Source organism: Bos javanicus, chromosome 17 (assembly GCF_032452875.1).
Source record: "Bos javanicus breed banteng chromosome 17, ARS-OSU_banteng_1.0, whole genome shotgun sequence".
In the NCBI taxonomy this organism is placed as follows: domain Eukaryota; kingdom Metazoa; phylum Chordata; class Mammalia; order Artiodactyla; family Bovidae; genus Bos; species Bos javanicus.
In genome coordinates, this window is record NC_083884.1 from 17,770,928 (window position 1) to 17,793,061 (window position 22,134).

A 22,134-nucleotide genomic window follows, 5' to 3' on the forward strand; every position below is an offset into this window, starting at 1 on the left:
GTTAGAAAATAATGCAAGCAGCACTGCTAATCTCCACCAATGCTTTTTATTAATCCTCTGTGGTCCATAAGAAAAGACCCTTGGAAATAACTGTTAGTGATCATGATTTAAACAAGGGAGCTGGAGAATCCCAGGGACGGGGGAGCCTGGTAGGCTGCCCTCTATGGGGTCGCACAGAGTCGGACACGACTGAAGCGACTTAGCAGCAGCAGCAGCAGCAGCAGCTGGGACTTCCCTGATGATCCATTGGTTAAGACTTCACTTTCCAGTTCAGGGGGCGTGGGTTTGATTCCTGGTCGAGGAGCTAAGATCCCATAAGCTTTCAGGGTCAAAAAACCAGAACATAAACAACAGAAGCAATATTTTAACAAATTCAATAAAGACTTTAAAAATGGCCCACATTTTAAAAATCTTAAAAAATCAAAATAACCAAGGTAGTTACCATGATTTAAATTAAGTGTCCGTTGTACCAAGTATTTTAAAAAACTATATAAGAGGTTCAACAAACTTTGACTGCAATATTTTTTGTGACATCTATGCTGTCTTCTTTTTTTTAACATTTATTTGACTACAGTTGATTTACAATATTGTGTTAGTTTCAGGTATGCAGCTTCAGATTGTTTTCCATATAGGTTATTACAAGATACTGAATATGGTTTCATGTGCTAGATGGTAAATCCTTGTTTTTATTATATTTAGTGGTGTGTATCTATTAATCACATACTCCTAATTTATTACCACTCTCCTTTTCCCTTTGGTAACCATAAATTTGTTTTCTATATCTGAGTCTGTTTTTGTTTTGCAAGTGAGTTGATTTGTACTTTTTTTTAAGATTCCACATATAAGTGATATCATGTGATATTTGTCTTTGTCTGACTCACTTTACATAGTGTGATAATCTCCAGGCCCATCCATGTTTTTGTGGGTGACATTAGTTTGTTATTTTTTATGGCTGAGTAATATTCCATTGTGTATATGTACCACATCTTCTTTACCCATTCATCTGTCAGTGGACATTAGGCTGCTTCCATGTGTTGGCTGCTATAAATAGTGCTGCTATGAACATTGGTGTGTATGTAACTTTTTGTTTTCCATTCTTCCAAATGTATGCCCAGGAGTGGTAGTCTTTTTAGGAACCTCCAGACTGTTTTGCATAGTGGGTGCACCAACTGACATTCCCATCAACAGTATAGGAGGGTTCCCTTCACAGCTATGGTATCTTCTTGATCTCACTCTCAGAGTAAGATCAGTTTCCTTGTACAGGAAAAGAAATGTATAATATGTTTATGGTTCTTCTTCAACGACATCTGACCTTGGGGACTCCAACTCACTGCTAAAATTTGGTGAGACCGTATTTAGAGATGATCACTATCAAAATGAAATTAATTCATTATACTGATTACATCATGATCATTCCCCACCCTGGAAGGAGACACTTAGGAGATATGAGAGCTGTTACTGGTACATATGATGCACAGAATCAATCCAGTTTAGATTAAGAGCTTAGCTAAATCAGTGAAATTTCTAAAGGTAACTTAGGGCCTCTAGAGGTGTTATATAAATAAACAATACATTACTCCCCCTCGAGGACTCTATCAATAAAAAGGAGGCACCACGCCTTAAAGGAATATTTGACAAACTATGAAAAATATATAATAGATACTGGCCCAAGGCTGCTGCTGCAACCCTCAGTTCTAACACACTCATACATAATTTTACATAATTCATACATAAGTTTCTGATGCTACAATATATTCAAATTGGAAACTTTGAATTAAATATAATACTGCCACCTTGTGGTGACCACTGGGATTTGGGGCTCAAAAAGTTCCTGATGATGGCACTAAGAGAGCCAGTTTGCCAGCATGCTGTTTGTGGTCTGGTATAAACAGTCCCCATGGCGCTGGTGGTGAAGAACCTGCTTGCCAATGCAGGAGATGGAAGAGACATGGGTTTGATCCTTGTGTTGAGAAGATCCCCTGGAGAAGGGCATAGCAACCCACTCCAGTATTCTTGCCTGGAGAATCCCATGGACAGAGGAGTCTGGTGGGCTATAGTCCATAGGATTGAGAGTTAGACATTACTGAAGCAGCTTAGCACACATAAACAGTCCCCATAACTTAAGAGTGGCGAATTATATTAAGGTCTGAACTACCTGTGATATAATATGGGTGATATCAGCAAGAAGCTGCACAACAAAATTCTCAAATGAAATGAAATTCCTGTCCTGAGAATTGTCTCTGTGGAGTTATAACACATAGCAGGCAGAATCTCTGCTTTTGGACTAATTCGAAGTTCACTTCTGTGGCTAAACTGTCTAAACCTCATGACTCTTTGCACTAAAATGAGACAACTTTCTTGGTTTCCATAAGAGACCCTGCATAGTACAAACCAGAATATAAAAAACAGCTACCATTTGTTCTATAGACAGTAAAAACAGTCAGATGATGTCAAGGTAAGTTCAAGCAATGGGCCAATTGAGAGCATAGAAGATGGTGGAGGGAGAACTTAGTTCTTTGCCTCAGGCAATGTTTGGACATGTTAAAAAGAGTTATAGGCAGTAACCAGTAAGCGAATCTGGGTGATGCACCCATTGGTTACTACCTGTAAGTTATATAATACTGTACATCAACTTTGTATCAATGAAAATAAAAGTGTTTATTCTGGTCCCAGTTTCTTCTCCACACAGTTGCCCCCAATCCCCCAGTGAAATGGAAAGAATTCCAAAAGCTGAGAGGAAAAGGGAGCCACACCATGGAAGGGCCTGGAATCCCAAGCGATCACATAGAAAATTGCTGGTCAATTGGTCATTACTTGAGCAAGAACAAAACGTCTACTGTATTAATCCATAGAGGTTTCGAAGTTCATGTGTTCCTGGAGCTGGTTGTACTTTAATTGGTTGTTAATATGTTTAAATCATCACTATGAAGTAAATAAATAGTGAATATGAAGATAATGTGTTTGGATTTATGACTTAGACTGTATATACATATTTGAATTATAATAGCATACAGTTTATAGTAAAATGTATAGAAATAAGCAGTAAGCTTGCCTTTTCACCATTTGGATCTAAGAGTCTTGATGCAAATACAAAGTGTTTCTACAAACATCAGTTGTATCACACAGAGCCTGGGTGTTTTGAATAAATCCATCATCCTTTTGAGCCTAGCATCATGGCCTCCTTGGGTTTTCCAACAGAGATGAACTATGTGGATAAATTAAAGCACCAGCTCTTTTTCCATTGGATATCCTGATTTGCTCCTTCCAATACCAACAAAAATCTAGTGACATTCAGAAGCAGTTAAGAGCAAAATTTAGAAAGATTCAACAATTAGAAACTCTTGGCTATTAAATCGCTTTCCTTCAGTTTAGCAGGATGGAAAATAATCCTAGGACTTTTTTCTGGGCAAATGGACTTGTTCAATTAGGCCTGTTTACAGTGAGGTTTTTCTTTATATATAAGGCCTTGTAAGTTATCAACGTAACTATGCCTACCAAAATTTTGTTGGGCTCTCATTGTACCCTTACCCATGAGGTTTATGTGTACAGGGTTGTTTCAGTATATTTATTGTTTATTTGGGGAAATTAGGCTCTGAAGCAGTTTTTCCTCCTGTGAGTCCCATGGTCTCCTTGGAAACAGGCCTCCAGCTTCTTCCCACAGCCAGCTCTTTTTCTCCCAGAGCTCATCTACATGGTATGGTAAAGAAGCAGGAAGCCCTCTTTTCCCAGGCGTCCATGCACAAGTATTCTCTATACCATTAACCTTCTTAACCACTGACATGAATGTCTGGAAGTACATTTCTTAGGAAAATCATCAATTATTCAATCTGCTTTAAATAAATTTCTCCCTTAACCGTGGATATAACTCAAGCTCATCTTGGGGATCTCTGCCCCTATAGCAAAATGAAAGGCAGATACCTGATACACTAAAAGCATTCAGAGAAGTGGTCTGCTGTAGTCACATTTTGATTCATGAAACACAGCAAACTTGAGACCTTGAGAGGTGGAAAGCAGTTGAACGGTCAGGGAGGAGACTGGGCATCCTGGACTGTGGGTAAATATCAAGAGAAAAGGCACAGAAACAGAAGCGTGAACATGACATGTTCAGGATAGAATTGAGTCTGGCAGGTCCTTAAGGCATGTAAGGGAATATCAGGAAATACTCTTGAGAAAGCAGAGAACAGCCTGATGGGTTGAACTTTATCACTACGGAAGAATGGAGCTACTTAAATGAGACAATTGACACTAGAGAACTGGAAATCTACTGGAGTAAAAAGTGGACTGCAGAGTGTAGATACTACAGCGTGGCCAGCCTGAGTATCATCGTAAGAATATGGCTATTGGGGTAGTGTTAGAGCAACAGAAGTGCAGGTCTGGAAGATGAGACATTTCAAAGGAGGACTGTAAAGATTTATAAATTATGGGGCATAATGAAAAAGAGTAAATTGATCAGGAAAACTATGGTGACCTTGACAAAAGTCAAATGACTGTGGGAAGATAGCTAGCTTGGGGAAGAAGTTTGAACATCATCTTTCGGGACATCCAAGAAGTGCTGAGAAGACAGTTAATGAGACACTGGAGCTCAGGTAAGAGAACAATGAAACACTGATTTGGAAATTCCTTTGTGCTGGATAGGTGGGTTCTCCCACTTCAATCTACTCTATATCTTTTCCCACCCTGCTTCATAGGTCGGGAGGAAGGGTCGTATAATATAGCATATAGTACATCAAGCTGAAGTTCCTTTTCTTTTGGTTCCCAGTAGAACTTAGCCAGTAGGAAGCACTGGCAAGAGACTGAAGGGATGGAGGAGAAGAAAGTAGAGGTATTTATTCCTCTGAGCTTCCTCTTTTGGCACCTGGGTAGATCACTGCTTAACTGAAGGCCACAACTTCTAGCCTTTCACTCATGAGTAAACGCACCTTAAATAGCATCCTCACGCTGGCTTGTGTTCTAATCTTTCTCCTGTCATGGGGCCAGAAATTAGCCCAATCAGTGGTGCAGTGCTGATTTGAAGTAGTAGTAGAATGATTGCTACCAGACACTGCCAGGGAATCCCAAATAAGAAGAGAGATCAGAGCAGAGAACCCAAAAAACAAACCACATTTAACCTGCCCAGAGAGTATAACCCTACTGATGTTCTCCTAGTGTTTCCCAGTTTTGGGTAAAAATCTGAGAAGCTGATACCTTAAACTTGGCTGAGCCCAGCAAATCTCTCTTGGGCTGTTGCTCATTGTATTTACAACTTTTTTGTTTTGTTTTTTCCCCACAAAACTTGACTCCCTGCTCCTTTCTTTGGGGGACGGGGTACCAAAATATTTTAAAATAAAGGTAAGGGGATTAAACTGAATGTCTAGTCTTGGTCACTCCCCACACAAAAATCTAAGCCTCCCAAGTCACTTGGGCACTTGACAGTTACTATTTAAGGCTGTGCTGTGTATGTGCTAAGCTGCTCAGTCCTCTGTCCATGGGATTCTCCAGGGAAGAATACTGGAGGGGGTTGGTGTGCCCTTCTGCAGGTGATCTTCCCAACCCAGGATCTAACCCTTGCCTCCCACATTGCAGGCAGATTCTGTACCACCTGAGTCACCAGGAAAGTCCATTTAAGGCTAGCAAATTCCAAGTAAAGACACATATTTTCTTTAGGAAATTCTTGTCCATGTACAAAGTTTGTACTTTGTATGAGAAAAAAGGAACCGCTTCCAGCAGTGCAACTTGAAGCAAGTTGCTCAGCATATTAGGAAGATGATGTTATTTTCATTTTATACTTTTAAAAAAAGACTGAGATTTTGTGAGGACTTAATGAGGTCATGTATGCAAACTGTTTAGCCCAGAGTCTGGCTAAAGCGATATCTTACAGGACAATAAAGTTATTAAGCACTCACCTGGAGTGGGAGCTTTCGTATAGCTTATTTCATTTAAAAATCAGCAGCCCTGGCAAGCGGTTCAGGATAGAAGGCCAAAACTGCTGCTGGGGGAAGGGAGCTGGGTGCGTGTGTGGTGGGTGGGTGGGGGTTGGGGGAGCTAGGTTCCTTGCGACGCCGGGGAGGGGCGCAGCGGCGCGCGCCCCGGGGGGCAGGCACAGTGCGTGCCCATCCTTAGCCGGTGGCGGGGTGGTTGCTGTGTGCACTGCTGTTCTAGCCAAGGTGTGGGGGGCCGCCGCCGTCGAATCAGCACCATGAGGACCAGGCACGTGAACTTGCTCATCACGCTCATCGCTGTCGTGCTCTTCAGCTTCTCCTGCTTCTGCATTTCCAGGATGACTCAAACCAGTAAGCGGCGCCTGGCTTCTCCCGCCTTTTTTTCGGTTCTGGGGTTTCAGGGCTCCAAGATGACTGGAGCAGCCGTGTTGGAGAAAAGTGGGAAGATGTGGGAACATGATGGCTGTCTCTCGCTCTCATATTAGGGTCTTTCAGATGTGACCCCCACACCCCGCCACCACCACGCCCTTAAACGGCCAGCGGTTAAACTGTAAAGAGCGCCCCTGGCTCACCGGGTGGTCGGGACCCCTGCGGGGCGCGCGCGCTAATGGCAGGTCAGCGGGGTTCCCTGGTCCCCTCGCCTCTGCGGGCTGTTTTCCCCACAGAGGTTCAAGGGCCCCTTCCGAAGTGCCCTGCATTCCACACAGTTCGTCGTTCTTTTCCCCATCGTTTTTTTTTGTTTTTTTTTTTTGTTTTGTTTGTTTGTTTGTTTTTAATGTGAATATCTGACTTTAGGAACTCCTTTTACACAGCCAGCCTCTTTCCTCTTTCGTATTCTATCAAAATGTAAGTTTTGAGTCACACTTCAGGGCTCCCAAGCGTTTTTGGTTTTGTTTTGCTTAGGGATGAGGTGACGGGGAGAGAGACACTATGAATTTAGAGTACTGGTTTAGCACCTGATCTTTCTCAAATGAACCATGTGTGTTACCGCTTTGAAATGCACCAAGGTTTTTAGTTTACGGTTGTCTGTAGGGTTGCCGATTTAGCAAGTGAAAATGGAGGTTGTCCTGTTAAAGTTGAATCTCAGATGAACAATGAATGCATTAATTTGAAGTACAAAAACTGCATGGGATATATTTATACAGAAAATATTATAATTTGTCTGAAATTAAAAGTTAACTAGGTTTCCAGTATTTTTTCTTTCAACTTTAATCCATAGTGAGCATATAAATATATATATATATATATATATATATATATATATATATAGTTGAATTTTGAATTTAAGACTCAGGAAAACTGCAAATATATTAACTCAGCCTTCCAAGATTATTCTTATATATTAACTCCACCTTCCAAGGTTGTTTTTGGTTAAATTTTAATTCTTCTTATTAAACACATTTATGTATGACTCAGGGTGCACACTAAGTAATCTTGGTAGTAAGATGCTGGTTCAAGTTTGGAAGTGGCTTTAGTCCTATAATTAATGTTGATGTAATCTCACTAAAGTTAAAATTTTGTTTGTTTCCTAACGGTAAATTTTGTCATGTACATGCAATATCAACATTTTACCCCATTTGTTTGAAAAATCAGAAATGTATATTAATTGGATTTATACTGATCTTCAGTCATTTTATACATTTTTTCCTTCTTCATTGCCTGTAAAACACATTATCCAAATGTGTTTTTATTTATTTTAGAACAGTTAACAATGAGCACTTTCATAACAAAAAAATAGTTACTGGTAATTAGAAAGCAAAATAGAAACTTTGTTTTGTAGTAATTTTGGAAGATAATTTAAATTAGTAACCTCAGAAAGCATTTTAATACAGTTAGTATTCTTATAATGAAATGGTAGACTTTGACATACATACAATCATTTGGATGTTTTTTTTTTCCAGTTTTGTCCAGGAAAATGAAGTTTGATTCCTCAAAACGTCTATTAATAAATATTCCCATCATTTGTATGTTCAAGTTCAGAAAATGAGATATTGTTCTTGAGAATGCGCTACTCTTAAGAGCAGATGAAACAGGTTTTTCATTTTCTAAGTATGTGTCTCTATGGAACCTAGCTCTAAAATAATTAGGAAGTCAATTGTAGCACTATAATAAGATGTTCTTACATCAACAGAAGAAAACACAGACTTCACTTAGTATTTGAAGTAGTGGTTTTTATAGAACACCAAAAATGGTCCCTCTGTCTTTAAACCATGATTTATGGTTATAATTCTTATCAATGAAACTTTGGGAATACTTATTAGAAAAATAGTGACTACCTAGAGCTTTATTCTTCCCTTCTTAAAATTAATTTTTATGTGTAGATAACCTTTTAGTTTCTTTTTGAAAACTCCTAGCATTACTAATTCATTGGTTTGTTCAATAAATATGTACGTTCCATGAGGAGAGGAATTTTTTCCCTGTTTTTGCCTTTTTGCTTCACTGCTATATCCTCAAAATCTTGAAAAATGTCTGCATATAATAGGTATAGGGGCTTTCATCTCATTGATGTTAACTGCTCTCCTGAATTATGTGCTTATTTTTTCTTTGCTTTTTAGAATATAGTTTTCATCAATTTATACATGTCCCCTATACTATGCTGTTTAGTTTGCTTTGTTCCTGAGCTTTCTAAAACTCAAATCTGCTGACAGTCTTCATAGGCCCTTCTACATTCTTTGTCATGACCAAAACCAGTAGTCTGTTAGATGCTCTGGCCAGCTGTGTTCTCATTCCATCTTGCCGGTGGGAGGCATTTGTGCCAGAGGGTGCACGAAGGTGGTAGTCACTTTGCTTTTCGTGGTTCCTCTGCCAAACTACTATCCCTCACTGGAGTGTAGGGGTTCAGGCAGCAGCAGCAGATCCAGTATTGTCAGGGATGACAGGCATGGGAGGTAGCTAGCAGATGGCCAGGGGCCCCTGCGGAGGCTGCATCACCCAATAAACACTTTTATGAAAGAGAATCTGGAATTGCTTATTTGCCTTACTTGGGCCTGAACCCATGTCTCCTGCACTGGTAGGTGGATTCTTCACCATTGAGCCACCAGGGAAGTCCCCAAGACTCCTCTTCTTTAACATCAAGGACTCAGCCAGTGAAAAGCCACAGACTCTTTGTTTACCGTGGCCCTCCCTACTTCCTTTTCCTCTCTATTAAAGAGTACTTCTTCCTTTGCTGTGCAGGGACTTAGCATATGGCTCACCATGGTTGTGGACTCTGAATTGCAATTCTCTGCTGATACCGAATAAACTCACTTTTTTTTTTTTTTCTGGAGAAATAACCAGCGATCTATTTGTTTTAGGTCATCAATACTCTTTGTAATGTTAAAATATTTCCCCATAAAACTAGGGCATAGAGGAACCACTCATAGGGAGTTTAAAGAGCATGGTACATAGTATAATTTGATTATTGCAAAGCATACATGGAGGGGTGTAATCTGAAATGTATTTACCATTTTAACTACCTCAAATATTCTTTCTTTGAAACCACAATGGGTATACAAATAAGTGAATAATAAGTTTAAAATGGACCAATACTTAAACTTAATGCTGTGTCTCCTTCTTTTCCTTACTGACTGAATCACTTGCCTTTCCCTCACTATTCACACTATTTTATACTTATGTATTTATGTTGTTGTTTTCTTAGTCTAGAATACCCTTCCCTCTCTTTGCTATATGCAAAATTAAACACATTCTTCAAATTTTCTAATATTCCCTCTTCTCTGAAACTTTTTCCACTTCCCTCCCCGACTCTTCAGTCCTCCTTAAGAATTAGTCATTAAAAAAAAAAAAAAAGAATCATTCTTGCCTTCCTTTCCCTGTAGCACTCAATGATAATTCCATTTTAACAATTAATTTATAATTAGTTGTTTAAATATATGCTTTTTTCCCCAACCAGAGCACCCTGATTGTCAGTTATTTAGGGCAGGAACCTGGCTTTATTTGTGTTTATTTACCTATCACATAGCACAGTGAATGGTACATGGTAAATATTAAATGGAAGAAAGTATGACTATATCAGCTTGCTTCTCATTACTGGAAATGTTTGGTGAGTGAAATAAGATGGCAAAGTCAGATTGTGGCTATATCGTATCAGACTTCCTATATTAAGATAGGGCTCCCTGGTAGCTCAGCTGATAAAGAATCTGCCTGCAATGCAGGAGACCCCAGTTTGATCCCTGGGTTGAGAAAATCCCCTGGAGAATGGAAAGGCTACCCACTCCAGTATTTTGGCCTGGAGAATTCCTTGGACTGTATAGCACCAAAGAATTGATGCTTTTGAATTGTGCTGAAGAATACTCTTGAGAGTCCCTTGGACTGCAACGAGATCAAACCAGTCAATCCTATAGGAAATCAACGCTGAATATCCATTGGAAGGACTGATGCTGAAGCTGAAGCTCCAACACTTTGGCCACCTAATGTGAAGAGCCTCTGATGTTGGGAAAGATTGAAGGTGAAAAGAGAAGGGAGTGGCAGAAGATGAGAAGGTTAGATAGCATCACTGACTCAAGAGACATGAGTTTGAGCAAAAATTTCAGGAGACAGTGGAGGGCAGAGGAGCCTGGCATGCTGCAGTTCATGGGGTGGCAAAGAGTCAGACACGACTTAGTGACTGAACAACAACAATTTAAATTTAGTAACAGAAACAGTGCAAATTCTTTCTCAATTAAGCAAATTTTGTTGTTAAGACTGCATTTACTGTAACTATCAAAATTTAGCATCTGAATGGCTTCCCTGGTGGCTCAGACAGTAAAGTGTCTGTCTACAATGTGGGAGACCTGGGTTTGATCCCTGGGTCTGGAAGTTCCCTGGAGAAGGAAATGGCAACCCACTCTAGTACTCTTGCCTAGAAAATCCCATGGATGGAGGAGCCTGGTGTCCATGGGGACACAACTGAGCGACTTCACTTTCTTTCACTTTCTTTAAGGTGTATTGTAAAAGTATAAAATATGCACAGGATTTAGAATACTGAGCACAAAAGAATGCAAACTATTCCATTAATTGTCAATACTTTTGTGTTGATTACATGTTGAGAAATATTTTAGATATATTGGATTAAATTTTCTATGCTATTTATAAAACTTTTTTCTTTTTAATTTTTTTCAATGTGGCTACTAGAAAGTTTTAAATTACAAATGTGACTTGCATCTTACTGTTCCTGGGGAGCAGTGCCTTGGACCTCTGCTGTACCTCTGCTGTGAGGAGCAAAGTCAGTGGTACTAAGGATTTTACCTGGACTCTTCTTATGGGTGAAGTCACTTTTGCCTAGTGTACGCAGGGAGTGATATTTGTTTTCACAATTTCACCTCAGTTAACTCAAAACATCAAATTATTCAAACTTTTGCAAAGTAATTTTGTAATGGCTCTTCCTCTAAATATGTAACTGAATATGCAGTAACATAAATGTTTTAAATAGAACATTGATGAATTGAATTATCAGGTAAGAATATACAAGGAGCAGATCCAAGAGTAGATATTATATCCTTTAATATTTCTGTATGGTTGTTTCTAAAACTGCTCTTTCCTCTGGAGAAAACTCTTTCATTTACCAAATTAATCCCTCAAGGACTGACTTACATTGTGGAAGTATAGATATGTTGCATCATCCATGACTCCAAACACAGTATCCATTTTGCAAAGAGTATATTACCCTGGGAATCCCAGTGACAGGATTATCTTGGTTAAACCCACATCCATTGTAAACAGTTTAAGCATCCTCAAATAGTATCCACTGTGTGAATATTCAAGATTTATCTGGATAGTGGCAGTTCTTTTGATCAAAGCATAATTCACTTTTAGAGTCACTCAAATTAGTTCCTATGCTGGCCAGTCCATTTATACATTAATTTGTTCATTCATTCATTCAGCATGTATTTGTGGAAGTGCTATGTGGCAGTCACTGTTTCAGGCATAGAGAATTTAATACTTAAAAAATCCAAAGTTCTTGCACTTCTCAAGCTTTCATTCTATGGAGCTCTAGAGAGAGACATAAAAACAGTGAATAATAACAGTTAATAGGAATAATAAACAGGAGTAGGAAGTCAATGATAAGTGATTTGAGGAGGAAAAAAAAAGGACAAGGGGAGAAAGGGATGTGCTATTTCATGAAGGATGTTAGGGTAAGCTGCTCAGAGGAGGCAGCATTTTAGCAGAAAACTGAATGAAATTAGGGAGCTCTGGCCACTCAGTATCTGCAGATGAGCTGAGAAAATTTGCAGGAGTCCAAGTGTAAGGTGGGGAGAGTGGTTTGCATGAGGAACAGCATGGAGGCCAGTGTGTCTGCAGCTGCTCCCCAGAATCAGGTGGGAGGGACGGGGATGAGGCCAGAGAGGGAGCCAAGGCCTGACATGTAGGGCTCCGACCTGGTGAAGATTTGGCTCTTTGTCTGAGTGTGATGAGAAATCTCTGACGGGTTTGGAGCAGGCAAATGGCATTACCCAACCTTTGCCACAGGCTACATATATGTATATTCTTGTTTATAAAAGGCAGACAAGTGAAAAAATATTAAATGTTTCTGTCCAGATATATCACCATTACTTTTATACCTTTGTATTTTACCTTAATTTAAAAAAAAATTCCTCTGGAATTTATTGTCTTCCATGGGGTGAATTCTCTTTTATTCCACCTCAACTGACAGCCAATTTCTATGCTTTCCTTGCTAATTAAAATATAAAATTTTCCCATATTCTTGTGTTTCTAATAGTTTTCTTATGTATTTTGATATTTGACTATGTAACATAAAGAATTTGTTTGTATCATAGATTATGATGAACACATAAGCCTTTTTCAGTGTAAAATGAGCCACTTTAACTTACTGCATTTTCCCCTGTGTGATTGTTTTTGACATTTTATACTGAAGCAAAGGGAAAAAAGTAAGCACAAGTCTAGAGCTATGTAAAGCTAAACACGTAGGGTGGTTCTCTTTAAGCAGTGAAATTACAATGGATTTTTCCCTTTTCTGTGCCTTTTTCTAAAATGCAAACCTATGTATTGCTTCTCTGCGAAGATGTTTCCATATTTCAGCAAAGTGGCCAAGACTGGAGACCACTTGGTGCCCTCATGCTCTCTGTGCCGTGTGTTTGCCACACATTTGGATGCCTCAGGAGCATCACGACTACTTCTGCCCCACTACTTTTCCCATTTCCCAATGCAGATTGAATACCAGGTTAGAAATCTAGGGTCAGGTTGGAATCCTGAGAGGGATTCTGTTCTCTTCTCTCGGAGCAGGCAATGGCCCCCCACTCCAGTACTCTTGCCTGGAAAATCCCATGGATGGAGGAGCCTGGTAGGCTGCAGTCCATGGGGTCGCTAGGAGTCGGACACGACTGAGCAACTTCACTTTGACTTTTCACTTTCATGCACTGGAGAAGGAAATGGCAACCCACTCCAGTGTTCTTGCCTGGAGAATCCCAGGGATGGGGGAGCCTGGTGGGCTGCCATCTATGGGGTCGCACAGAGTCGGACACGACTTAAGCGACTTAGCAACAGCAGCATTCTCTTCTCTATCAGTTGAAAGTGAAAGTGAAAGTGAAAGGCGCTCAGTCATGTCCCACTCATTGCAACCCCATGGACTGTACAGTCCATGGAATTCTCTAGGCCAGAATACTGGAGTGAGTAGCCTTTCCCTTCTCCAGGGGATCTTCCCAACTCAGGGATCAAACCCAGGTCTTCCAAATTGCGGGCAGATTCTTTACCAGCTGAGCCACAAGGGAAGCCCAAGAATACTGGAATGGATAGCCTTTCCCTTTTCCAATGGATCTTCCTGATCCAGAAATTGAACCAGGGTCTCCTGTATTGCAGGCGGATTCTTTACCAACTGAGCTATCAGGGAAGCCCCTCTATCAGTTAAGTCTTTGCAATAAAAGTTCTCAGATATTTATCATATCCATCTCCTACTTCCTAATCCTTTGTGCTTTGCTGCTGCTGCTGCTAAGTCACTTCAGTCGTGTCCGACTCTGTGCGACCCCATAGACGGCAGCCCACCAAGCTCCCCCGTCCCTGGGATTCTCCAGGCAAGAACACTGGAGTGGGTTGCCATTTCCTTCTCCAATGCATGAAAGTGAAAAGTGAAAGTGAAGTCGCTCAGTCGTGCCCGACTCTTAGCGACCCCATGGACTGCAGCCTACCAGGCTCCTCTGTCCATGGGATTTTCCAGGCAAGAGTACTGGAGTGGGTTGCCATCGCCTTCTCCTTTTGTGCCCTGGTTTATTCTTTATCATCTCTCACTTGAAACTAATATCACTATAGGTTCCTAACTGATAGTTTCTCTGGCATTAGTTTTGCTTTCCTGAAACAATCTTCAATGGGGTCATCAGAATGATCTTTCTAAAACTATTAGGTAGTGATTACCTAATAGTCTTCAGTGATGCTTCACAATTGAGATAGTTGTTCCCATGATAGTCTGTAGTGGTGTTCTAAGATGTATAAAGTTACCCAAAGAAAAACGAGTGATTCCATTATCTTTATATTAAAACAAATATGTGCTGTGGAATGGGCTACAAAATTTGCCCACATTTTAAAGAAATGTTACAGAAATTCCATGAATGTTGTGGGCATTTCAAGTTATACCTCCCCCTGTGTCCCTTTTCTTCAAATTCACTGCCATTAGAGGTGTTTTATTTTTTTTTAATATATATTTTTTGGCTAAGTTGCATGGCATGTGGGATCTTAGTTCTCTACTGGGGATCAAACCCATGCCCCTTGTATTAGAAGTTTGGAGTCTTAACCACTGGACCACCAGGGAAGTCCTCTGGAGGTTTTATAGAAGAAAGGTTTGAGAAACACTGGTTCATATGAAAAAGTTCAAGCTCCTTATCATAGCTTGTCAAAAAGACCAGTATAATGAGATCCTTTTTTACCTTCACTATGAATTTTCCCTGTGTTGTCCTGAAATAATGAACAGCTTCTGGGTTTGTAGAGACTGTATTTTTGAATGCCTCGTTGCCTTTTTCACACTGCTTTCCAACAGAGTACCTTTCCCTGTTTCCTTGACTGTCTAATAACTCGAGCTCCTTCAAGAGTCAGTGAGCGATCTCATCCTTCAGAATCCTTCCCCAGCCTGCTCTCCCCTCCCATCCCTAACCGTCTCACTGCTCTCTGTGCATACTATTGGCATTGCATGCCAGGGGTTGGACTTGTTCTCCGCCCATATTTCCTTAAGGGGGTATCTTTCATTTCACCCTCCTAGAGAGGGCATTTGAAAGGGAACCCTTGGAACTTCACCCAGCAGCTCATTACATTTCTCAGAATACTGAGGGTTCTCCTGAATAGTGAGATTGTTCAGACCTAGCATCAGTGGGCCAGATTAACAACGTGGCAGAATTGCTTCCTTAAAAAGCCAACTTGGGCCATCTCTGGCTTGTCCTCTTATAGTAACTGTCTGAAAGAAGGAATGGGCTTCCTGTCTACTCTTTGCTCCTGAGTAGTAGGCACACGTGGCAAGTCATCCGCTCTGTGGATGTGGCCTGACTGTTGTCCACCTCCTGTTTCAGGAGTGAGGCGAGAGCAGGGGTAACTTGGGTGGGCAAATAGGACATCCCAGCACATTGTGCAGTATCCCATTGTCAGAGCCGCGAATAAAGCTCACAGTCCCTGTTTGGAACTGATATTATCAACGTGTGTGCTTAGTTAGTTAAAACCTAAGGAGAAGAGAGTCTATAATATCAGAAATTTCAGTCACTAATTTAGTTCTATCAATCAGCCTATAAACTTCCTGAAAGCCAGAACTGACCATCTCTATTTTATATTTCCATGGACAAGGAGTACTTGACAAATAAAAGGTGTTTAATTTTTTATTTCTTAATTTTTTTGTGTGATTATAGACATAATGAAAATGATTTTAGGAACAAAAAATTTTGTGAAAATAAGAAATAAAAAGTGATTCAACAAACCAAAGGTTGTATATTAACAAAATATAAACTTGTACACTTTTTTTACTATATTAATGTACTTTCCTTGCTAAACGGAAATAATCGTTTGCACCTGAAGGAACAAAGGCTAACAGAAATTAAGTAGCTTGCCCAGCGTCACACAAATATTGGGCCATGAGAGCCACCAGAACTCTTAAAAGGTATTCTGTAATTTATTTAGGATACTTCCATCCCTGGGCATTATGGTTGTTTTCAGTTTTCTCACGGTGATAAATAATGCTGCTTATGTTGAATATCCTTAGAGCCAAATCTGTGTACATATTTCTGGTCATTTTCTTCAGAAAAATTCCTAGAAGTGAATTTTTTGCCTTTACTTGCTTTTCCCTCTAAGTTCAAATCTAATACATGCACAAAATGGAAAATTTGGAAAATACAGAAAAGCACAAAATAATAAAGCAAAAACTATTGATAATCTCCCCTTCTAGATATTACCATTTTTAACACTTCATTCTTTTTTATGTATACATGTACATATATGTATATAGCACTATATGAGCTTCTCTGGTAACTCAGCTGGTAAAGAATCCGCCTGCATTGCAGGAGACCTGGGTTTGATCCCTGGATTGGGAAGATCCCCTGCAGGAGGGCATGGCAAGCCACTCTAGTATTCTTGTCTGGAGAACCCCATGGACAGAGGAGCCTGGCGGGCTACAGTTCATGGGGTCACAAGAGTCAGACACGATTGAGCGACTAAGCACAGCACAGCACTATATATGTTGTTACTGTTCAGTAGTTAAGTCGTGTTTGGCTCTTTTGTGATTCCATGAAGCCTGCCAGGCTCCTCTGTCCATGAGTTCTCCAGACAAGAACACTGGGGTGGGTTGCCATTTGTTTCTCCAGGGACTATATACATACACACATACATATAAATGTAGTGTTATATATAACTGTATTGAAGTATATACTTTACATTTTGTTATAGAAAATTGTATGATATCGCCTAGGATCGAAACTGTGTCTCTTATGTCTCCTGCGTTGGCAGGTGGGTTCTTTACCACTGGCACCTCCTAGGAAGCCCATATATTATAGAAAATTATATGATATTGCTACATGTATAAATATCTACATGTTTTCTTTGTAGGTAATCAATTAACTAATTGTAGAAACCATATTTCGGAGTTTAAGGAAAGTATACTACGCTTAAAAAACAAAACAGAAAGAAATCGCCAAGAGTTGCTTAATGCCTTCAAGGAAATGAAACTTGACATTTCAGAGAAAGAACGTGATGCACAAAACGCAGGTTTGCATTGTTTTTGTTTTGTGTATGGTGGTTTGTTGTGTAATGTTTTGTGTTTGGAAATTTAGATTTTATGCTTTCTGATTTTAGGGCATTTGTTTCCAGTAGATATAACTAAATCAGTACTCATTCTTTTACTATGAAATATGCAAAAGTACGGTAAGAGACATCACTGATAAATTTCCTCTCACCTGTACCTCGAAAATGGTCCTCTTCTAGGTTCTGTCTCTGTGAACGGTGCCGCCATCCGTGATCCATCTGACAGAAGCAGCCAGAAACCTGCACATCCTCTCTGAATCCTTCCTCTTCCTCTAGCATACTTCTTCCATGACTGTCAGTGAGAGTGAGCAGTCCTATTGATTCATAATCCTGTATATCTCACAAATCTATCCACATTTTTCTGTCACCATCTCTACTACCCGAATCAGGCTCCTTTCATGCTTCATCTGAATGACTGCTAACATCTTTTTTCCCCTTTTCTCTCTCCATTCTTGTCCCCACCTGTTTATGCTCACGTTAGCCAAAGTGAAGGCTACACTGTCCTGCAAATCAACTTTCCTTGGCTCTCCATTTCTTCAGGATGAAAAGTTCTGCCTCCTGCTTCCCCTTCTGTAATCCAGTACCTCCCCTGAACTCAGCCCCTGGCAGCCGCTGATCAATTCTTCATAGTTTTCCATTTTCCAGAATGCCATACAAATGGAATCACACAGTGTATAACCTTTATGGACTCTTTGACTTAGCATAGATTCATCCAAGTTGTTATGCGACTGATTGTTTGTTGCCTTTTAGTTACTTAGTAATATTCCACTGTATGGATGTGCAGTGGAGAGTTTGTTTCACCACTTAAGAGACATTTGGATTGTTTTTCAGGTTTCTTTGTTTTTTGGTGATTGCAACTACCTGTTGTCATAAGCATTCGTGTACAGATTTTTTTGTATGAAGATAATTTTCCTTTCTTTAAGATAAATATCTAGGATTGATGGGCATATGATAGGTGGATGTTTAACATTATAAGAAACTGCCAAGATGTTTATCAGAGTGGTTGTGTCATTTTGGATCAATGTATGAGAGTCACAGTCACTCCAGTTAATTACAGCCTTTCTGGTGTCATGGCCTCTCATAGTTTTAAGGTGTATTTCTCTGGTGACTAATGATGTTGAACTTTTTTATGTGCTCCTTGGCCCTCCATATATCTTCTTTGATGAGATTCCTATTCAGATTTTTACACATTTCTAATTGAGTAGTTTTTTCTTGTTGTTGAGTTTTGAATATTAAAAAGCATATTAAAAAGCAGAAACGTTACTTTGCCAATAAAGGTCCATATAGTCAAAGCTATGGTTTTTCCAGTAGTTATGTATGGATGTGAGAGTTGGACTATAAAGAAAGCATCAAGAAAGTTGATATTTTGAACTGTGTGGTGTTGGAGAAGACTCTTGAGAGTCCCTTGGACAGCAAGAAGATCAAAACAGTCAATCCTAGAGGAAATCAGTCCTGAATATTCATTGTAAGGACTGATGTTGAAGCTGAAGCTCCGAAACTTTGGCCACCTGATGCAAAGAACTGACTCGGAAAAGACCCTGATGCTGGGAGAGATTGAAGTCGGGAGGAGAAGGGGATGACAGAGGATGAGGTGGTTGGATGGCATCACCCACTTGATGAACATGAGTTTGAGCAAGCTCTGGGAGTTGGTGATGGACAGGGAAGCCTGGCGTGCTGCAGTCCCTGGGGTCACAAAGAATAGGACACAACTGAGCGACTGAACTGAACTGTTGAGTTCTGAGAGTTGTAGATATCCTGGATACATATCTCATGGATGTGTGATTTGGAAATATTTTCTCCCAGGCTGTGATTTGTCTTATTTTCTTTGTGGTGTCCTTCAGAAAGCAAACATTTTTAATTTTGATAAAGTTGAGTTTTCCTTTTTATGTATTATGCCTTTGATGTTGTATCTAAGAACTCTTTATCTAACTCAGGGTCATAAAGATTTTCTTTTTTTTTTAATTTATCATTTTAGATTTTACATTTAGGTCTATGAAAGTTTTGAGTTTATTTCTATAAATGGCATGAAGTATAGGTAAAGTTTCAGTTTTTAGTCAGTTCAGTTCATTCGCTCAGTCGTTTCCTACTCTTTGCGACTCCACGGAATGCAACACACCAGGCCTCCCTGTCCATCACCAACTCCTGGAGTTTATTCAAATTCATGTCCCTTGAGTTGGTGATGCCATCTAACCATCTCATCCTCTGTTGTCCCCTTCTCCTCCTGCCTTCAATCTTTCCCAGCATCAGGGTCTTTTCAAATGAGTCAGCTCTTCGCATCAGGTGGCCAAAGTATTGGAGTTTCAGCTTCAACGTCAGTCCTTCCAATAAATATTCAGGACTGATTTCTTTTCGGATAGACTGGTTGGATCTCCTTGCAGCCCAAGGGACTCTTAAGAGTCTTCTCCAACACCACATTCAAACACCACAGTTTTTATTATTAGAGTATAATTGCTTTACAAAGTTGTGTTCGTTTCCGTTGTATAATGAAATGTATCAGCTATATGTATACATGTATCCCCTTCCCCTTGGACCTCTCTCCCTCCCCTCCTCCCACCCACTGAGGTCATCACGGAGCACGGAGCTGAGCTTCCTGTGCTATACCGCAGCCTCCCCCTAGGTATCTATTTTACACATGAGTGGAAGACCAAATAGACATCTCTCCAAAGGAGATGTACATGTCCAAGAAGCACATGAAAAGATGCTCAACATCACTAATTATTAGAGAAATGCAAGGTTCAGTCTTTTTCATGTGAATGTCTAAGTGTTTTAGAATCATATATCAAAAAGGTTTTTCTTTCTGCAATTACCTGTACATCTTCTTCAAAAATCAGTTGGCCATATTTGTGTGGATCTATGTCTGTATCTCTGTTGTTCCATAGGTCTGTGTATCTGTTTGTTCGGTAGTACTCCACCGCCTTGATTACTGTAGTGTGTATTATGAATTAAATTGGGTACTGTACGTCCTTCAACTTTGTTCTTCTTTTTCAGAATGATGGGGCAAATTTGAATGAGTGGAGTCATTAAATGTTGAGAGGCTTGAAAATAAAGTTGTAAAAATACAGGCTTTGATGATGTGATGTTAAAGTGGTAGAGCAGGCCAGTTAGAGCATGTTTCAGTTCTACTTCCTTCGTTTGGAACCGTCTGTTCTGTTAGCCTCTGGTTGTGTCACTCATAGTGTTAGATTTTCATTAAATACCTTGAAAATAAATGGGCTTCCCTGGTGGCTCAGATGGTAAAGAATCCTCCTGTAATGCAGGAGACTGGGTTTGATCTCTGGGTTGGGAAGATCCCCTGGAGAAGGGGATGGCAACCCACTCCAGTATTCTTGCCTGGAGAATTCCATGGATAGAGGAGCCTGGTGAGCTACAGTCCATGGGGTCACAAAGAGTCAGACATGACTGAGTGACTAACACTTTCACTTTAAAATAAACATGAATCAATAATCTTTGAGCTGTATTTTATAGCCTTACAATGTTGTTAATTCACAGTTAATAGTGTGTATCCTATATATTGAATACTTAATTAATCGTGAATTAACTTATTAACTACTATGTTAAAAAATTGTACTGGAAAGAGAAGAATCCCTATAGTTGTGAACTCAAAAACCCTATCTTTTCTCTTTTTCAGTTGAGAAGAAAGTGAATGCCTCGGATACAAATGAAACAGTATCTGATGCATTTGAAGTCTTAAAGTTCTTTTTCCCTCATCTAAGGAAAGTAGATAGAATTTACCCTGATGTAATCATGGGCAGAGAGAAAACAGGCGGTAAGAAAACTTAGCATTGGAAGATCAAATACAGACATTTTGATGTTTGGAAACATCCTTTTAAATTTTAAAATGTAATCAACTCATATGATATTCAGACAGACCCCAAGCCTATCTGGCATTCATTTGTATTACTGGAAATCAGTGTATTGTCTTTCAGAAAAAAATTGTTCAATAAATATTTGGAGACTTGACTTTAAATCCAAGTTTAATGAACATGCTTTGAAAATAAGTCAATATAAGCCAGACATCATTAAGCATCTGCTACATGCTTGGCAACTCTTTTCTCCTTTGGTTTTGATAAATCTATTTCTTATCTGGTTGTCTTCCTATTTCCTCATCTTTCTGGGGAGCAAAGTCAATAAAAGCCTTACAGAAGAGATAATGCTTGAGTTAAGCCTTGAAGAATAAGTTCAATTTCACCACGTACAGGAGAAGAGAAAAAGTATTTGCATTGGAAGCAAGGATATTAGGTTAAATCTCAGAACACCTGCCATTGCCACCAACCTTGTTCATTCCAATGAGCGAGTCATTCCAGGTCAGAGGTCAGCAAACCAGCGCCTGCAGGCCAGATTTGCCTGTCTTTAAGAAGCTTTATTGGACCATAGTCATGCTCATTGTTCACTTATTGTCTACGACTGCTTTTGTGCTTCGGCAGCAGAGATAAGTAGCGTCAGCAGAGATGATATGGCCCAAGAACTGAAAATTGTACTGTCTGGCCCTTCAATAGAAAAAGTGAGCTGACCTCTGCTCTTGGCAGTTCCTTGGGAATAAACAGCATTGGTCTGTGTCACACGCCTCTAAGAAACCTGTTGTGTTGGGATGGAGGAGCCAGGTGACATTGTTTTCCATCTCCCGAATTCTGTGTCCCATATACCAAGTTAGATGTTTTCTTTCATTATCTCATTTCATTCTCACAATCCAATGCAGGAGGGCCTGTGATTATCTTTATTTCTTACCTGAGGCCTAGAGAGATGATGGAACTGTCTGAGATCACGCTTGTAAAGGTCTTCACTTGCATCATATTCCTTCCTAGAAGTATTTTAATCGTGGCCTATAAATATGTACATACACATGCGTGAATGTATGAGAGAGTACACACCAGACAAAACTACATCTTACAGAAAGAGGAGGAGTTGAAAGACACAGCGAAGGTAAAATCAGTACCCAGTAACTCTAAGATACTGGATACCAAGGAGAAGCCCAGCCTTGATAAGCATCAGAAAAGATAAACTAAAGCCCATGATATAGAGT

General features: G+C 39.8%; 1 protein-coding gene and 1 long non-coding RNA gene across 5 annotated transcripts in view; one reads left to right on the plus strand and one right to left on the minus strand.

Moving 5' to 3' along the window:
* MGAT4D (MGAT4 family member D) overlaps nt 1-22,134 on the plus strand; it is a 62,973-nt gene that overhangs the window by 4,937 nt on the left and 35,902 nt on the right. For 2 of the 4 annotated variants that reach the window (XM_061384132.1, XM_061384133.1), the window contains exons 1-3: nt 6,176-6,269; nt 16,920-17,078; nt 20,743-20,880. In XM_061384132.1, coding sequence (XP_061240116.1) covers nt 6,176-6,269; nt 16,920-17,078; nt 20,743-20,880 — 391 coding nt within the window. Of the gene's footprint in view, nt 1-6,175; nt 6,270-16,919; nt 17,079-20,742; nt 20,881-22,134 lie in introns of those variants that run through there. The other 2 variants (XM_061384135.1, XM_061384134.1) reach the window with 2 other exon arrangements.
* Nucleotides 33-5,972, minus strand: LOC133228574 (uncharacterized). Its single transcript, XR_009730271.1, has 2 exons — nt 5,883-5,972; nt 33-319 (listed from the first exon to the last, which is right to left on the minus strand). It is a non-coding gene; the product is annotated as an uncharacterized LOC133228574 (long non-coding RNA).